Source organism: Vespa crabro, chromosome 1, assembly GCF_910589235.1.
Source record: "Vespa crabro chromosome 1, iyVesCrab1.2, whole genome shotgun sequence".
Classification (NCBI taxonomy): Eukaryota; Metazoa; Arthropoda; class Insecta; order Hymenoptera; family Vespidae; genus Vespa; species Vespa crabro.
This window is the reverse complement of record NC_060955.1, coordinates 6,235,694-6,255,030: the sequence shown is the minus strand read 5'-3', so window position 1 is coordinate 6,255,030 and position 19,337 is coordinate 6,235,694. Positions and strand designations below refer to the sequence as shown.

At 34.9% G+C, this 19,337-nt stretch overlaps 1 protein-coding gene across 17 annotated transcripts in view; it reads right to left on the bottom strand.

Moving 5' to 3' along the window:
* Positions 1 to 19,337, bottom strand: part of LOC124430819 (peripheral plasma membrane protein CASK) — a 127,374-nt gene that overhangs the window by 19,441 nt on the left and 88,596 nt on the right. For all 17 annotated transcript variants that reach the window (XM_046977932.1, XM_046977924.1, XM_046977946.1 and 14 more), the window contains 2 exons: positions 419 to 610; positions 105 to 269 (listed from right to left, as the gene is read on the bottom strand). In XM_046977932.1, the coding sequence (XP_046833888.1) occupies positions 105 to 269; positions 419 to 610 (357 nt within the window). The remainder of the gene's footprint in view (positions 1 to 104; positions 270 to 418; positions 611 to 19,337) is intronic.

Genomic DNA, 19,337 nt, shown 5'->3' with positions numbered 1-19,337 from the left:
TATATACATTTTTTTTATTTATTTATGAGAAATATTTTAAATATAAAGAAACAAAGAGAGAGAAAGAGAGAAAAATTAATCATTATATCGATGCAATTACTTACGAGAATTTTTTGCAAGGCATTAACGGATTGATTGGCGACGGGTATTCCATTGATTTCTCTAATTTCATCACCGACGTGAAGAGTGGCTTGTCTATGGATCATCCCACCGTGCATAATTCTTGCTACTACACATTTTCCATCTTCGTTCATTTTTAAGGTAATTCCCTAGAATCAGAATGATGGATGTGATTATTCCTGAATGTAAATTTATATAGATACATATTAAATGAAATAATGAGAGTATACAAAGAAAGATAGAATTTAACATTTTTATTTTTGACATAAAAAATAAATGAAAAATGAGATAATATTACCATCGGCTCGTCCGTATTCTTCTGGAATTGCACCAATCTGACGCGGGTAACGTTCTCGAGTTCAAGATCGCCGTTTTGACCTTCGAGGTCATCACCGCCATTCAGATACGGTAACAACGGGGGCGGTGTCACTCTCGTAGCTTCCTCGCCATAAACCTCGTGGCCTGCCACGTCGTGAGCTTGCAGCAATGCCTGCAATCGAGCGTGAAAGGAAATCATGAATGAAACGTTCCAGTTGAATAAGTCTCAAATATAGGAAAATATCGATATTCGTGTGTGCACTTTTTTCTTTATTTTTTTTTCTCTACCTATAAAAAGAAAAAAAAAGAAAACAAAAATCAGAAAAAGAACAATAATTAACTACAAAAATATCTCTTCTTTGAAAAACAACCAAAGTTTTTTTTTTCATTTTGATCGATTTCGAATGCTTCGAAAGATAAATACACGTTGGTTGTTGAATCCGATATAATAGAATTTTACAGCTCGCTTAACTGCATCGTGGACGTAATCGCACGCGACACACCGTGTAAACGTGGTTAAACTCGAAGGAGTAGAACGCTATTTACTTAAGCGTCCGGCTTATTCCCAAGCTCGTCCCCATTTAAGTCTCAAATATTAGCGGACATATCGCAGACACGAAGTTGGCTAAGGGTTCATCGGATTATAACCGAATTCGTGGTTTAGTCATGTGGTATTTGAAACATTTCTCTCTCTCTCTCTCTCTCTCTCTCTCTTTCTGCTTCTAATTAATATATATGGATTTCAATTAATCGAAAAATGTGTAGCGTAGAATAAATCGAGAATAATTTTTAATTTTTATTTCAATAATAACGATATGAGAAAGAAGATAAATTAAAAAGCTTCGTGGTTAATCAATCGTTAATTGAAATGAAAAGATATTTTCTCAAAAGTTTTTATCTATTGAACGTTCCATGTTAAAGAAAGATTTTGACACGTAAAAGAGGACGAAAAATTTTTCCGAAAATACATATCCCGGTGACAGTCTCGATGAATCATTTCATTGTTAGCAAAGACGAGAAAGTGAACTATAGCAAGACGAGAATCTTGAGGAAGAGAAGCCCAAGCTATCCGTATGCTTTTCAATACCTTTATGCTATACTTTTTCTTCTCTTTTTCTTGCGTAAAAGAACTTCAAAAAAACGACAACTCTTGGAAGTTAAAAGGCCGTTTGACGGATCCACCTTTTCGACAAATCTTCAATCGAACATTGTAAGTATAAAAATGGAAAAAATAAGGGAACGAGAAGGTTATAAAAGATTCAGTATTGATGCATAGAAAAAGAAAAAGTAAAGGAAAGCCGATGTGTCGCAAAAGTAACTATAGAATTAAGCTCGTTATTTGCCTTTGCGCATGAACTATAAAACTACATTCGATACTTGCGTAAGACTTCTTTTTTTTTTTATTACTTCATTATATAATATATCAGCTTCCGTTAGGAGAACAGATTTCTTCAGTTACAATTTAAAGAGTATAAGAAAACGAACCGAAACTCTTTGCTAAAAGGGATATTAGTGTCGATGCTTTTGTGTATGTAATGAGAGAAGAAGCATCAACGATCCGTCTTGGACGGCTTTCGAGCGTCTTTTCCGGGACGAGTGGTGTGCTCTCGTCGAAATGGAAAAGAGAACGAGCACGAGAGGAGTCGTGCGATACGGCATGTCGAACAAATAAGCGCCCTGTGAAACGTCGAGATAATTCGTTGGCGAGTCGCCAATGTCTGAAGGGCGTCGTTCAGCCTGCAGAAAGAGCGAGAGAGAGAGAGAGAGAGAGAGAGAGAGAGAGAGAGAGAGAGAGAGAGAGAGAGAGAACCTACTCGAAACAGATGAATTTATGTGGACTATGTAAAACGCGTGCTCGCACATTTACTAACTTACGTATACTAGTTAGAACGAAAACGTAGATGTAACCGGCTCACTCAGAAACGACTGCGGCTTATTTGAAACGATGCCAAACTCGTCACCTGCTTTCCGTTGATAGTCGACTCCCTTTCTATTTCCTATTTTGCGTATATGTAATCTATATGTAAATCATATGTGATGGGTAAAGTAAATGCTGAATGAAAGAGGGACCAGAAAGAGAAAGAGAGAAAGAGAGAGAGAGAGAGAGAGAGAGCGAGGGGGAGAGAGAGAGAGAACTTTGAATGATGGTGTGCAAATGGGAGATACCATATCGTTGGTACATGAGTAAAGAGGAAAATCGGCCAAGCGTGAACACTTGGTTCGATGAAACAAAATATTTGATTTATGCTAATATATTTGATTTATGCGAAATTATCGAGATAGAAAAAAGAAGAGATTAGGTCAGTTCGACCGGCGTTACTCGTTGTTGGCAGAGCTACCATTAATTACGTCAAATCCAATGGGTATTCGTTAATTAGAGCTCGTTGTGCTATATGTCAGGGGAGTGATGTCAATTTATTCTATTTTTCGTACTTGAATAATATATACCTATGTATGTATGTATATATGTGTATGTATGTATGTATGTATGTATATATGTATGTATGTATGTATGTATGTATGAATGAATAAATGTATATATATACACAAAAAAATGGACAATGGACGACGAACAACGATGATTTGACTCAAATTTTTTCAACTAAAAACTGAAAACTAGAAACTAAAGAATATAAATTATATTATTATCGTAATTTCCTTCGGGAAATTTGTTCTTAATGATCATTTTCGAAAGGAGTATAAACAAATAGGACTCTAAATGTCTTATCGAATAAGCGCAGGGAATGGTAATGTAACGCAAAAGTTATCAAATAATTTCTCGATTCAATCGACATGACTAAAGAGTATGGCCGTAGGAACTTCGTAATAGCGAGACAATCGATGAAGTAATTTGAACGAGAGAAATCGAATGGTTTAAGCGTAAGAACAAATAATGATATATACTTTTCTATTGACAAAGCGAAAGGCAGGGATATTTGTCACCTTTGGATAATAATTTCTAAAGGTATTAGCGAATGTTAGACCATGAGTATATGTTTGTCCGTTTACATGTCGATGAGTACCGGTTCGTGGCTCTCTGTATAAAATAATACTACAAATCCGATGCAAATTATTCTGCGGTGTGTGTCCAATGTAGCGAGCATGCATCCGGAAACGAATTCATTCGATCGAACGTTAGAATAATACTTGTGCGGTTAGTAGTAACTACAAGTAGACCACGAACGAGATCGCTATGATCTTCGATTATAACGCTTTATCTATAGAGATATACAGGAATACATTCTTCAATGAATAATAATTACATTTGGATTTCTGTTGGTGCATAGTCGACGAATGATATTAAAAAATTTTGATGTAACATCGTTGTTATGACTATCAACGTTGATTGTATGATCGAGTTATGGTTGGCAAAAAAACAAAAACAAAAAAGAAAAAAAAAAAAAGAAAAAATAGAAAGTAAAAAAAAAAGAGGGAAAAAACGTGAGATAGATAGAGACAGGAAGAGGAAGATGACGTAACGCAACGAAGAGACTCGTTATTCGCGAATACAAAACTCGCTTGATTTATATTATACGACGTAACCGAATTTGTATACACGAATTTCCATAATCTCGTTGGATGGCACATTTCGTAGCTAGGCGCGGCACCGTTCGTAAGGTAACGAGGATAATGAAATTCTCTATGATAAATACAGGAAAAGAAAGAAACGCTATAAAATTATTTAGCAAGTATATGTACGTTAAAACACAGCGATCTACTTTAATCGAGTTAATCCTCTTCCTCGTAAGCGAAATCAGCTTTCGAGATATCATCAAGGCAAAGATTCGACGTTGAGGATAGTGTAAAGATCGCGATGATTTATCACCTTTAGAATATGTTCCGACATAAGACGACATCCATCTGAATCTAAAATTTTCAACGGGTGAAAGCCACGAAGGATTTTAAAGGAGCGACGTCCTCATATATATTTCATACATTATGGAACGTGGCTGCGTATTCGTTGCATGTATGTATGTATGTATGTATGTATATATATATATATATATATATATGTATGTATGTATGTATATATGTATATATATATATATATGTATGTATGTATGTATGTATGTATGTATATATATATATATATATATGTATGTATGTATGTATGGATGTATGTATGTATGTATGTATGTATGTATGTATGTATGTATGTATGTATGTATGTATGTATGTATGTATGTATGTATGTATGTATGTATGTATGTATGTATGTATGTATGTATGTATGTATGTATGTATGTATGTATGTATGTATGTATGTATGTATGTATGTATGTATGTATGTATGTATGTATGTATGTATATATGTATATATATATATATATGTATGTATGTATGTATGTATGTATGTATGTATGTATGTATGTATGTATGTATGTATGTATGTATGTATGTATGTATGTATGTATGTATGTATGTATGTATGTATGTATGTATGTATGTATGTATGTATGTATGTATGTATGAAGAAGCGTACGCAAGAAAACAGGGAGACTCGTACACGTGCGAACAGGCTAGAGATGAGGGCGCTGACGCGAAGGAATTTGAGATGGAAAGATAGTAAAGGAGAGAATGAAAAAGGGAAGGAGGGAGAGAAGGAAAGATAGAACGTGTGTTACGTTTTCGTGTGTTACGTTGGTGTAAGTTGGTATTCCAGAAAGAGAGCAAAACGGAATATAAGGGGAAAAGGAGTGATAGAGGAATAGTGGATGTATCAGTGTTACAGTGCATCTGTGATTTCCGGCTTTCAAATACTTTATCATTCAGTTTATTCAAGACGATCCATGCGAAAAATTATATTATTTCCAATATCTATCTTATTTCGAAGTTTTATATATATATATATATATATATATATATATATATATAATCTATTTCTAGTAGTAGATTGAAAGAGATAATGCTTGTCGAGAAGTAGCCGGAAAATTAAAGCGACGAAAGATAATCGTAAGTTTCAGCGAGACTGTTCAAGAAGATTGGAAACGTAAGCCGGCGATCGGTATCTACCAACGAAGATATACCTAGGATATCTACCTAGGTATATCTCTGTTGGCCTATTCGAGTGAAAGGAAGAGACAAAAATTCGAGGAGCACTTTTACAAATGAATTTTTCCCGAAAGGTTTTGAGCTACGGGAATTAGTATTACGGATGCAATGAAAGCATATAAATATGCGAAAACGTCTATATTCTATCACGACCGTTGAAGCTTTAGAATAGCATCGAAATGCAACACGTTCCTACCCCTTGAGTATTTCATTCGCAAACTGTTTAAATTAATTCCCTTCTTCCACGGCGAGTAAAATTTAACGCGTTTTACACAGGCGGTATTTAGTTAACGAGACGAAATAACGTTTCGCCGTGCTTCCGAGTATCAACGATCGATTTGGTTAAGCTTTCATCGGTTTAAGTAATTTACTAAGTATCGGCTAAACTCGACAAATAGCTTTCGTATATTCGTCAATTTCCTTTCATCACTTGGGATTTGTTTATACCAGCGACGACGAGTCAATCGATTTCACTCGAAATCAAATTATTTCTTTGATTTGTTAACGAGTAAAAGAATCACGAGAATTTTTCGATTGTAAATTATCACGCGATCTTATGATCAAGAATTTATTTTGCATAATGCGGTTTGTCCCTTGACCATTTTCTCTCGTTTTGCCGACGAGAGGAAACTTCATAGTTGGCGGCTTTTGTCTCCGTTCGTAATTGCTGAAGTAGTTAAGCGAGTTTGGTGGAGAATGATAAGAAGAAGACTGAAGAGACGGGAGAGAGAGGGGGGAAGGAAGTACTCAAAATTGCTCTTTTTCTGTTCCCTCTTAACATTGACGACATCTGAACCACTTCGAAAGTAAGGATAAATTATTCGAGGATCGCATGAATCTGATGTAAGAAAACTGTCTTTCCTATATAATTACATCCCCTTGATCGCTTGCATCATGATAGCTTTTTTTGTAAATCGAGAGTAGAGAGAATCAAGATGTCGCTTTATCTCTGAGAACCGATTCGCTCACAAAGTTATGCAAATGACCAGACGAACAAAAACAAAAAAGAAAAAGAAAAAGATAAAGAGAGAGAGAGTAATGACGTTCGAATCGACCACTCGACGATTAAAAGACATCGAAAGTAGAAGAGTCCATCGTCGGCTTTCGGTGATATACACATCTCGTTGTTTTCTCGCTTAATGGTGAGCAATTATAAAAAGAGCTACCGAAGTGAGAGAATGGTTAGAAAGAAAAGGATAAGAAGGTGGATTGAATGGCAAAAAGATGGTCCGTTAGCTAGTGTGTATTGTTTCGAATTCTTGAGCGTTTGGATTGGACTAAAACTGGCCGTATAGTTATAAAAGCTGACGATGCATTAGAACGTTTCATTGTTCGAAATATTACGGCTTCTATATCCTTTTCTGAGATTTTGTTCACTTCTGTCTCCTTTCCAATCTTACTTTTTTCACGTGCCAATCCACTAAGTCTTTTTATATCGCAACTCAATGGGTATCTAATGTCTAATTTCGGAAAAGGAATCGATCGGATAAAACTTATTCCGTTGTTATGTTCTTGTCTAATTTCTTTGAAGTTAGAAAAAGAAAGAGAGAAAAATGAAGATCTCAGTGATAGTCTCGCGTCTTGATATTATATTTTATGTGTTAATACGTAGAACAAAGAATTAACATTAGAATTGTAATTAACCATAAAACATTTGGTAATGGATGCTGGCCAAAAAAAAGCTGTCCTAAATATCATATCGCATTTCTTTGATCTTTACTATTTATCGTCTTGTGCAAATAAAGAATATAAATTAATCTCATGATTATTTTAGAAAAGATTTATGCTATGAACTCATATGCAGCTGTACTTATGTTCCTGTAGCTATTTTTTTTTCTTTTTTTTTAACGTTACGCGTTTTTTCTTTGTGAAACATTTTTTTCTTCAAACCAATCAGCTTTTGTTACGTTAAAATAATATAAGAATAATGAAAAACGTTTGTTCCACGGACAAGCTCGATGAAAGATTAATTTAAGATAAAAAGGATTCAACTTGTTAATTATTTCTTTCATCCTTTAGTAAAAACTTTACTTCAATTAGAAACATGATTGATACCTATTTCTTACGGAGCCTATGTACGAAGAAAAAAAATATGGACTATTTATTCATTCTCCTGTATAATTTCAATCTTTTAAAAAGAGCTTACGCATTGCGACGAGAAAACCATATCTCGCGATATTATGTGGACGATATGAAAAAAAAAAAAAAAAAAAAATAAATAAATTAATAATAATAAAAAAAATCACTGCCAACCTCTTCTCTTTCTTCTTATCACGAAAAGACGTTTCCATTATAGATTATGTCGATTCTACTAGCATTCGCAAGCGAGATTTCAACCTCAGAAAATTTCTTTGATAATCAGAGATGACCCGCGATAAGTATCCACTAAGCCATTTGAATATCCGTGAGCATGGAAATCGGTTTTCGCTTATCTCTTAAATTAGATTTTCCTTTCTGTGTGATACAACGAAATCGAGAATCTTCTCGAGGATCGGTCGACCTTGAAGGAAGAGGACTCGATAGCCGTCGGCACCAAGGCATCGAGGATCAATTAACAAAGTTTGTGATAACATCGAGCTCCTCTGCATTCGTTCGTTCGCTTCATTAAAAATCACACTCTGACCGATGGATTCAACGAAAATTACAAAATTTACGTGTCCGTGGCAGTGTCGGCTGATACGTCGCGCTTCGATGGTTTGTACTTTTGGGGAAAAAAAAAAAAAATAAAATAAAAAAAAAAGAGATACAAATGCTTCGTCGTCTGAAAATAATTTTTCGAATTCATCGTACGAATGATTAAACAAGCACATTTTTGTTCTCTCGCTTGTTATTGCAAAAGCATGACAATTATTTCCACTCTATTTGTTAAGCGACACTTTTCAAATTGTACAACTCGAATCGAGGGTAAACGATCAAATGGAAATTTTCTACAGGATGGAAAGAGAAAAGAGAAAAAGGGAGAGAAAAAAAAGAAACATTGGAATTAAATTTATATAGATTTTGCCAAAGTATCTGCACCTAAGACTAACAATACAAGACGATTAAGTTAATAAGTAATAAAAGACACGTTATGGTCAGCCATTTCGTGCACACTAAATTCTATTCTTTTTCCTTCATACAAATAAATTCTTCTTCTTGGTTGGTTGGAATTAACAGGATTAGAAACGATGTTATTTCCTTGAAAAGAAATCCATCTCGAAGGAATGACATAGTGAACACGGCACGAAAGTGAAATTCAGTTATTTCCCTCGTTGATCTTATTATTGCGTTCTCTTTTTAGAACGATCGAGTAATTATTTGAAAGCTATTATTCTCGGTGAGAAATAGGGGAAAATAGTCAGGTTCGATAAATAGCAAATGGGATTATGGAGACGATTTAACAAAGGTACAATCCATAAATATGGTACGGATCTATAAAATAATTCCTTAAAATAGATCAACGTGTGATTTTCGTTGCTTTAATTTTCTTTTTTTTTCTTTTTGTTTTTCTTTTTTTTTTCTTTTTTTCTTTTTTATCGATACAAAAAGCATTTTCGTACTTCGTTATTCTTCGTTCATAACGAAGAATAATAAAGAAGAGAAAAGGAGAGAAAATCTGTAAGAGAAAAAAAAGATAAAGCAAAAAAAAAGAAAGAAAGAAAAAAAAAGAAACAAAGAAAAAGAAAAAGAAGTCGCTTTAAAAATGAATTTTTTTCTCATGCGACTCACGTAACAAAGCATCGCGCGATTACGTCGATGAAATCAGGAATGGGCGGCGAGAGACGAAGCGAAGAAAGAATTCGAGCTGTCTTTCTTTTCTTTATTTTGTCTCTTTTTCCTAACCCCGAGCAGAAAAAGAATCTCCAACGTTGATCGACTTCGGTGAGTTGTTATGGTATTCCGGTACGCGCACGACGAGAGCGGAAAATTAAAAAGATTCGTTTATGCTGAGTTTGAGAGCTCACGATATAGTTGACGGTATAGCTCGCGGGAGAGCACCGGATGTCACCACCGTGCTTGCATGCGGACGGTTGCTCGAACACTGACTGTGCCGCGCTCTGCTGTCGACATCGTTGAGTTTGACTTCCCGCCAATCCCCTTATACTCTTCTCTCTTCTGTTCCGCTTCACTCTCTTCCGCTTTGCTCTTCTCAGCTTCATCTTTCTTTTCTCCCTTTTTCTTCAATCACCTTCGATCTTTCTTTTCTTCCTTTTTACAACTTCCGTGAAAACAAAAATCTTCTTCCTTCGAAGCAAGAAGATCCGATAAGAAAATCGCTTCAAACACGAGATCTTCGTGGTTTCTTATTTTCTTAGATATTTGCTGATATTGACAGAGATTAAATGCGTTTTGAAACGAGAACTAGATTAATATCCCTTAGGAATAAATCCATGAAAGAAGATGATTTCTATTATATTTTATGCTAACCGAAGATACTATCTTGTTCTTGCTTTTACTTTTTATTCTGTTTCTTCTTTTTTTTTTTTTTTTTGAATATTCAATAGAAAAAGAAATTAATTGTCGAATAAGAGATTCAAGTTATGATGAGAAATTTGTTTTCAGATAAAATCTAATAATTCTATTTTAAGAAGCATATATATCTATCTAACTATCTATCTATTTATCTCTCTATCTATGTATATATATATATATATATATATATATATATATATATTATATATATTGCGTATCTATATATATAATGGAAATATCCTCTTCCATTTTACTCAAGGTAAAGTTCTCCGTTGGCTTTAATTTCTATTCGGTTAGAAGCGTGTGCTCAAGACACGTCGCAATTCAAAGCTAATAATTTTAAATTGACTTTAATTCAATTCGAGCTATCTCGAAAATTATACCTATGTACTTACGAATGTGCATTCGACTTTAGTACCTTTATAAAGAGCTCGGTAGACCATTGATCGTTACACACACAGTCAACACATTCGGAGGTTTGACATGTGACTCCTTGGATCTCTTTACGAAACTAAAGAGCACCGTGTTGAAGTCTGTTAAAGCACCTTTGTATGCAGTAACAAATGGAACGTACTTGTGTTAGTACATATCGATGAAAAGTGGTTCGATCGCATATAGTTCGTCGATGGAAAGTATATCAGCTGTTTATTTTGACGACTCTTCAAAAGAATCGATTTAAATTCATTCTGTTTTAATTTAGGATCGAATAAAGAATATAAAATTATTTTGTTAACTAAAAACTAAAGTAAAATATATTAAAATAATTTGTTTCAACTTTTATCAAGATAAAAATGAAATAACTACGAGAACATTCACTTTTATTTCAATATTTAATGAAATCATTTAGAACAGCTGGTCAACGAGATTTTAACAGAAAACAGGAGGGCAAGACATCTTCCTCTGATCGATGATCGACAGTGGCTGGGAAAAGCGTACGATCCCTTTAAGCCATCAAGCAATAAGGGGGTAACACGAAGCTGAAGTGTAATGAATTTCCATCGACTTGACGAAGCACTTCGAAGCTGGTATGTACTTCGGGTCAGCCTTGCTCTACATTAGAAGTATCCTTTTTACTGCGTGTAAATCAAGATGTATATGTGTACGTGTGTATATGTGAATATTTCGTGTAATTAGGATGAAGACGAAATGGACGCGTAAGCGATATTCCAAATTCGTAATTGGTAACTTTCGTGCGTCCCAGAGGGTGAATCTATTAGAAGACTGAGAAGTTCGAGTTCGGAGAAATTTCGAGAAGACGAAAATACTCTATTGAGAATTCTTGAGTAGCTCGATAACGAGTTTCGGATAAACTATTGAGAGAAACTGCGATACTAGGGGTTGACGATAGGGTCGTCTTACTCTCTAATCTTTCGACGAGGAAATGAGATTATAAATGTATTTAAATTGAAAGAACAAAAGTACAGGTACTATCTCGTTCAAATTTCATTCGCAATATTCGTATACGCAGCACTTCTTTGAAGGAAGAGAAAAGGAGAGAGAGAGAGAGAGAGAGAGAGAGAGAGAGAGAGAGAGAGAAAGCAATAGAGAGGGGGGAGGGGGAAGAGAGAGAGATCACCTTACGAAATAACGCAAATTCGCAAGGCAAGCTGTAAAACGATCCCACCAGGGAGCAAAGTACCGGTCTGATAAGAGAATGCAGAAATGAAAAGAGTCCCGGTAAAGGACATTGCGCCTGTAAGGAGATCTCTTCGTGACCACGAGGACAAGTTTGTAGTGAGTGTGTTATATATATATATATATAATATATATATAAATATATATATAACACACACACACACATATATATATATATACATACATATATATATATATACATATATATATACATATATATATATATATATATATATATATATATATATATATATGTATATGTATATCAACCCGGGAGCAATCGTCGGCAGAAGGATCCGCTTCTTCTCGTGAATTTACATTCTTTTTTAAGACTCGACGGAGCATGAAATATGCAAGGGTGGCAAGGCATATCGCAGGAAGGTATGTATTACAGAGAGTTTGTCCGTTTCCCTTTTTTTTCTTCTTTTGCATCCTTTCATGTTGCCGGTACAAAAATTTTACTCTTTCGTTTGAGGAGAAACAAAGGTTCACAAATAATTAGATAAAATTAAACTTGAAGTTATACAGGAATGAGATAAAAAAAAATATATATATATATATATATATATATATATATTTTCTCTATGCCAACAAAGAGTCAACTATTTTAAACTCAATAAATTATCTCACAGACAATGTAAACACGCTCGTGGACAATTTTAAAATCATACTTTTCTTGAAATAATCCATGCTCGTTTACGAACTTAGGAGAAACATAGTAGGGAATATCTATTTGCTTGTATCACGAATCTACGTCGGTAAGTCAATGTTAGAAACGAGCAACGATAGTTTTGCAAGAGGGTAGCTTTCCCTCGGGACATCGATTTCTCCCTTGTCGTTGCACCAAACGATTCCAGAGTTTACATCCTTCGTCGTCCGATGGCGCTTTGACGTGTTAAAAACTTGCATTGACTTTGGTGGCGCTACTAACGAAAAGGATCTTTAGATAGATGAAATAAATATCCTGTCAATAAAATTCTTTCCTTATTTAATATCACCACTTCTATTTCAATAATTTTTATTCTCACTTTCTATGTTTGAACCTTTCGAGATTGGGTTTATGAATCTGGAAGTTTTGTTCGTGCATGCAATTTGTTAAAGCGATCTCTCATTCATATTCGCCTGTTATACATCTCCATTTACACGGGCGAACACGATTGGCAAAATTTTATTGTCGAGACGTGAGCAGTTCTCTCTTTGTTTGAATGCTCGTTTGATGTAGAATCGACGAGTACATCGAGAATCGTACACGTGTACGATTAATTCCACCTCTCACATATGTCAATATAAAATACTATTTTCGATTGATAAAATGGCAAGTAAATGTTCTTTGATTAACGTTTTTTCTTGGTTAAATCGAGAATATGAACGATAAGGAAAAATTCTTTTGAAAGGTATAAAAGAAAGAGTATTTCGTTTAACGAAATGGAAATGAATTCTTTGCGGTAGAACTCTGTCGAGTAAATTTTTCCGAGCGAAAAGATAGATTTCACACTGTTTGTTACCGAGTGCCTCATCCCCAAGGCAATGGCATAGCGAAAACGAGAAAGAAAGCGAGATGAAGAGACAGAGAAAGAGAGAAAGACAGAAAGAGAGAAAGAGAGAAAGAGAGAGAGAGAGAGAGAGAGAGAGAGAGAGAGAGAGAAAAGTGAGAGTCTACGCTACGAGGAATTTAGAACAATGGAAAAAAATTGCGAATTTTCTCGACTTAGAGGCCGGCCGCTTTTGTTCAACGACGAGTGGCAGTTTGTCCGCGTCCAAGCTACGTACGTCCATGAAAATCTGTTGGCCGTCGATAAACGTTAAGCGTTTTAATGAAACAAAAAGAAGAAAAAGAAAAGGAAGAAAAGGAAAAAAGAATGAAAAAAGAAAAGAAAAAAATAAAAAGGGAGATAAATTGAAAGAAATTATGAATACAAGCAGTTGAAGAGATAGTGGACAATAATGATCTATTTAACGAAAAAACTTTAAGCTTCCGATTCTTTCGTTTATAACGCGAGGATTTTCCTGCCATTTTTCCCATAGCCCTCGTCTTTAAAGGTTCCAATGTAAACGCCGGTAAATCATACGTCAAATAAACTTTTCCATCGACATAAAATTCATTGTCTCATGGAGTTTACCTATCCTAGACAAGGCGCATACTCTTTACACATAGCTTTCAGGCAACATCGTGCAAAATAGCGTTTGGTATAAAAGCGAACGCTACAACATACATTCTATGAAACTGTACGAGGTAATGTGCTCGTATGTGAGGGCAAGTGCAAATATTAGTTTTGCGCTGGACATTACTCCAATAACCGATATTTACCGATCATCCACTACCGATATTAACTCAGAACATGCAATCACAAAACCGCATGAAACCGTTCAAAGGTAGTTTAATTGATCTTATCGTGTCGACCTCGTGAAAATAAAATAATAACTGATAAATGTTAATAATCGCAAATCGTTTGTTAAAACATTATAATGAATTATGAAATGATAGTTTCGTTTAATCGATTACTCCTTTAACACATTGAATGTCATTATTTCCACACAAGCCATTGTTGTTACTTTATGTTATGATATATGATCATATCAAATCCTTCCGAATATTATCGGTCGATGCATAATTATATAGTGCAATTTTCATACTGAGGGATCATAGATGGCATGTATATCGTTTACAACTCACAAGGAAGAATACTGCTATTATTTTCAAATTATCAATTGTGTCTTTATAATTCTACTTATTGATTTTTATTGGTATACGATGACACATAATCCTCAGTCGCATAACTGCATAAGATAATAAATAATAAATACGAAGAGTAATAAATTATATCGATAAGTCATCAGATTTCAAAATATTGAACAACAATTTATATTGTAATCGTATAGAGACATTTGACTGTACACCATGGTCCTTTTTGTCAAGGATCATTTATTATTATATGAAATATTTATCCTTAAGAAATTTGTTCGATGAAAAACATAAAGAAACATTCTTTAATTAATTTATGATATATATATTACATATTATACCTTCCTCTGTTCGCTAATTATTTTATTAATTTCATAAATATAATAACTCATGCGTTTGTAATGAATGCAATAACATGGGTCATCCATGAAAAGTTACGTGAAAATAGTCCGGCAATCAATGTATTAACAGAAGTTGAAATGCGTATAAAGAGTGATTTTTAAATGAGCGATCGAACTTTAATAACTTGTACGGATGAACGGACAAGATATTTTTCTTTTTTTTTTTTATCGTCAATTAAAAATTAATGAATGACTTACGATGATAAAATAATTACTATATAGGATAAGTGCAATTAAAATTGGTGTAATTAAAATTGTAGTCCCATTGCGTATTCGCTTTGCTTTCATTTGACGATTACTACCACTTATGTATTACTTGGTCTAATTTCATTGGACGAATGTATGAACGCGCATGCTATATGTATTTATGTACATAACTACATATGTAAATGTAAAGGCAAATACATACGCGAATGTATATATAAACTCTTACGAACAACAACAGGCTTACATTGAACTGTTGTACGGTAACTTTAATCATATAAATTTAATATTATTATTGCATGTAACATTTCAACTTTGGGACAGTAGTCAAATTCATTTTAAATTAATTCGAATAATGGGAAATTATCGAAAATTACGTATCGTTGAAGAGAAATCGATTGAACGCATTTGATTTTGCGAACGGAACGAAGTCATTTGCAAAAGCGTTCGATTCCAAGTAAGGAATTCGTTCTATTCTAAACGGAAATCGTCGGATCGAGGAAAAGCATGAAAAGTTCAGTGAAACTTTTTTATTTCTCACGAGAAAGCACGGTTGAAAGTCAGTTCTTGCTCTTTAATTTCTTTGAGATTGCTTTACGATCCATTTTCCGCATACTTCGATGTAATCTACGTCGAATAAACGGAGCATGTCTTTGGCGTTACTCATTCATAGTATATTCGTGCAACGTTATAAAAAGATTTGTTATCGAAGTACTACGATGCCATTTCCGATTGTAATGACCGTCTATAAAAAGAAAGAAAAAGATAGAGAATTATTTACGATGTACGATTTTTACGCATTTAGATGAGCCTCGCGGATTCTCGTGTTCATGGAAATCATAAAGGACATTATGGTAGTTGATTTTTACGAGTTACGCAAAGGACCGTACTCGATATACATTTTCCAAAGACAGGAAGAGAAGAAGCTAGCAGTTATTCGTACGATAGCCTGTACTCGTAAAATATAATGGCCACTTTCAATGCCACATTTATATTCACAAACATTCGCACGTACGTAGATGTAAGTGTTTAATGAGATTCGCTTAGACCAACATCAAGATACCGTCTGTCCGTGATATTACGGTCGATCTGTGTTCAAATATTCGTATAATAAGAGAGCTCTCTTCGAACGAATGGAGATCGCCTAATTAAACGTAGGTATGCGGTTACCATAGGGAATGGTACAAGAGCCGTCGAAATGGTTAATGTGATCGAAAGGAATATCGCATAATACTTTAATAAGATTGGGAATACCTTTATGGAATATCTATAGAATAGATCCTTTGAAAGTGATCATGCCATTGGAAGTATATTATTAACGTTATTCAAATATCGAATGTATAATGTTAAGACGACGGTAACAAACCACATGATCTCAGAACTTGCCAAAGTTACACCACGCAAAGTCTTGAGTTACAAGAGATTAAAAGCTTCGTTTACAATCTTGTATGCTGATAACATAATGCGGTTTTATCTGAAAACTTGCTTTCTCTACTCGTTTCATGTTTCTGGGACAAAGATTAAATGAATAGAACGAGAATGATGGGATTTCTCTCTCTCTCTCTCTCTCTCTCTCTCTCTGTCTCTGTCTCTGTCTCTCTCTTTCTTTCTCTCTTCTCTCTCTTTCTCTCGCTTCATCTCTTCTCTGCATGATCAATTATGAAACATTATAATAATGGAAGTTAGGAAGTTGATATATCGCGTCGTCAATGTGAAATACTTTCGTGTATTAATCAAACGAGACATTTGTTTGTCCATTCACTATTTGAACAATGTCGGTGCGGGTACTTCGAAATGCGAAACTAGAGGTACGCGTTACTCGGAATGATATATGTACCGGACATTTTTCACATTCTATTGATATGCGACAGCCGTGTTTAATTGATAGAATATTTTGTGTATTTATGTATATGCGAATGAGAACAACATGTTTACTATTTACAAGAGAAAGAGAAAATGAGAGAGAGAGAGAGAGAGAGAGAGAGAGAGAGAAAGAGAGAAGATAGGCGAGCACGATTCGTTAAACCATTTTAACGGGAAATTTATTAGGTGGGAGTGTAGAAAAGAGAAAGCAAGAGCTTTACGAAGGTAGCTGTTACTCATGTCATGTTCTTCACTGGAATCGTAAAAAGAAACGAGTTCGTGGCAAATACATGAAACTTCTCTTACGTACATGCCTACTGTCCTGAACGAACAACGAGCACAAACATTAAGCATGAAACATTTTACGTGAAAACAGTTAGCAAGGCATTAGACCGTCGTGATTCGCTGACAGAGCAGGTGACGAATTGCACTACTGGGATAGATTACGTTCGTCGCTGCACACCAAACTACGTCGGCGCATTTACTCGTTGTTTCTACGAATGTCTATGTGTGTGTGTATGTTTGGGTGCGCGCGCACGCGCACGTGTTTGTGTGTACATAATATATATATATGATATATATATATATATATATATATATATATATATATATATCACATAGGAGGTACGAACACGCGTGAATTCGTGCAGAACTAAACGCATGGCGAAAGAGATTCGTATTGCTTAACGAAATGATATACGTTATATTGAAAATCATGCTCAATTTTTATTAGCTCATTGTCAGTATATAAAAATCATTTAGAGTGTATTATTTTTTCAAAATGTATTATCTACAGATATTAATACATAAAATATAAATTATATAAGTTATATAGTTGAAGTTATTACGATCTATTTCTAACGGTGTTAACATTATTTTACTGACTCCTTTATATTGTCAATGTTAAAAACGATAATTATCCATTCTCGTCCTGACAAAAAGAATGTCAGCTTAATGAGTATTTATCGCTGCTGTATCAAAGATAGAAATATGCTTCGCTAGTAGAAAATTCGTCGACAAATTTACGATGGTCGTTCGTTTAAGCGGCGAGAAGTATGATCGTATATTTTTCATGGTCAAACGGAGAGCAGCAGGGTATAACGATCTTTCATATTTGGATATGTCGTTTGAAATCATACGTGACGATTCGTAATCAAATACGAAAAAAAAAAAAATGGTGTATAAAAGTGAACATAAGCTCGGACCTTTCTCGGTTATTTATTTATTTATTTTTGTTTTCATTTTTTTTTTTTCGTTTTCTCGTTTTCTTTTTAACAGTTCCAACGCGAACTAACGAAGCGTCACTAAAAGTCTGAAATTACAGCACTTTGCGCTCCGTTGCTTAACTTCTCAGGCTTGATCTTATTTGCAAAAACGTAAACCCTCCTCTCTTTCTTTCTATCTCTGTCTCTCTCTCCCTCTCTCTCTCTCTCTTATACCTTCTCGGGGTGCAACGTCGTTCCGGAGGAAAAGGAAGGGTCGTAAATTAACTGCACGCCCGGATAAAGCCGAAAGACCGCTTTACTTTCCATCTCTGATGAGCGTTTCAGCCGTAATATGAAGCAACGTGTCGTTCTCTTTCTCTCTTTTTGTCTCCCTCTCTTTCTCATTCTCCCTCTTCCTATCTTATTCCATGTCGTGCGTAATTTCTTGCTCGCTACTATGAGAGATAGTTGTAAAAACTCACAGCTAGAAACCTTCATTTTCTATCCATCTTTTTCTTCTCCTGTCTCTTTTATTTTCCCTTCTATTTTCTTACGCTTTTGAACAGGGTATATCAATATATTTCTCTTTCTGCTAACGCTGCTGAATCTCACGAAAAGCGAATATTGCCTTCGTGTAATGTCACGGCTGCTAGACGGGAATTTGCTTGCACGTCGCACCTCGATGTCAAGGTTTTACTTACAATAACTCGATCATCGCCATGACGGTTCACTGGAAAAGCGAATTGGGTCACTGGCTGGCCCGAAGCTTTGCGAACTTCGCAGTAAGCTATTCCGTCGTCCTCCTCGTGTCACAATTTACGTACAACTTAAAGCGTACGACTCTTTTCAAAGCGGACGTAACGTCGACAACGACGATGAGAATGACGGCGGCGACGACGACGACGATGACGATGGAGCTAGAAAAATGGGTTGCGGAAATCTGTGTCAAATTTTTCCGCAGTCCTAGACTTTACTACTCTTGTACGTTCGTTCGTTCGACTAAGAGTTAGCGATGTTTGTTCTACTTAGTAAAACGAGATTGCGAGATTAAGAGAAAGCGGAGAGGAAAGGAGTGGTTAGTAGGAACAAAAAAGGAATAAAGAAAAAAAGAAAGAAAATAAAAAACTTAATTAGAACGTACGCAAGTATATATATATATATATATATATATATATGTGTGTGTGTGTGTGTGTGTGTGTGTGTGTGTGTGTGTGTGTGTAAGTACATTGTCTAGAATGATATTGACGAGCTTTAGGGCACGACAGTTCTTAATTTTCGAGACAATAAGCAATTATCGATAGGCGTGGCATCGACTTCTGCACACGAATTTGTCATCCGATCGTAAAACTTTTAATTGCAGTACAGTTTACTAAACTAGAAGAGTGTACCCACAAATCTGAACTT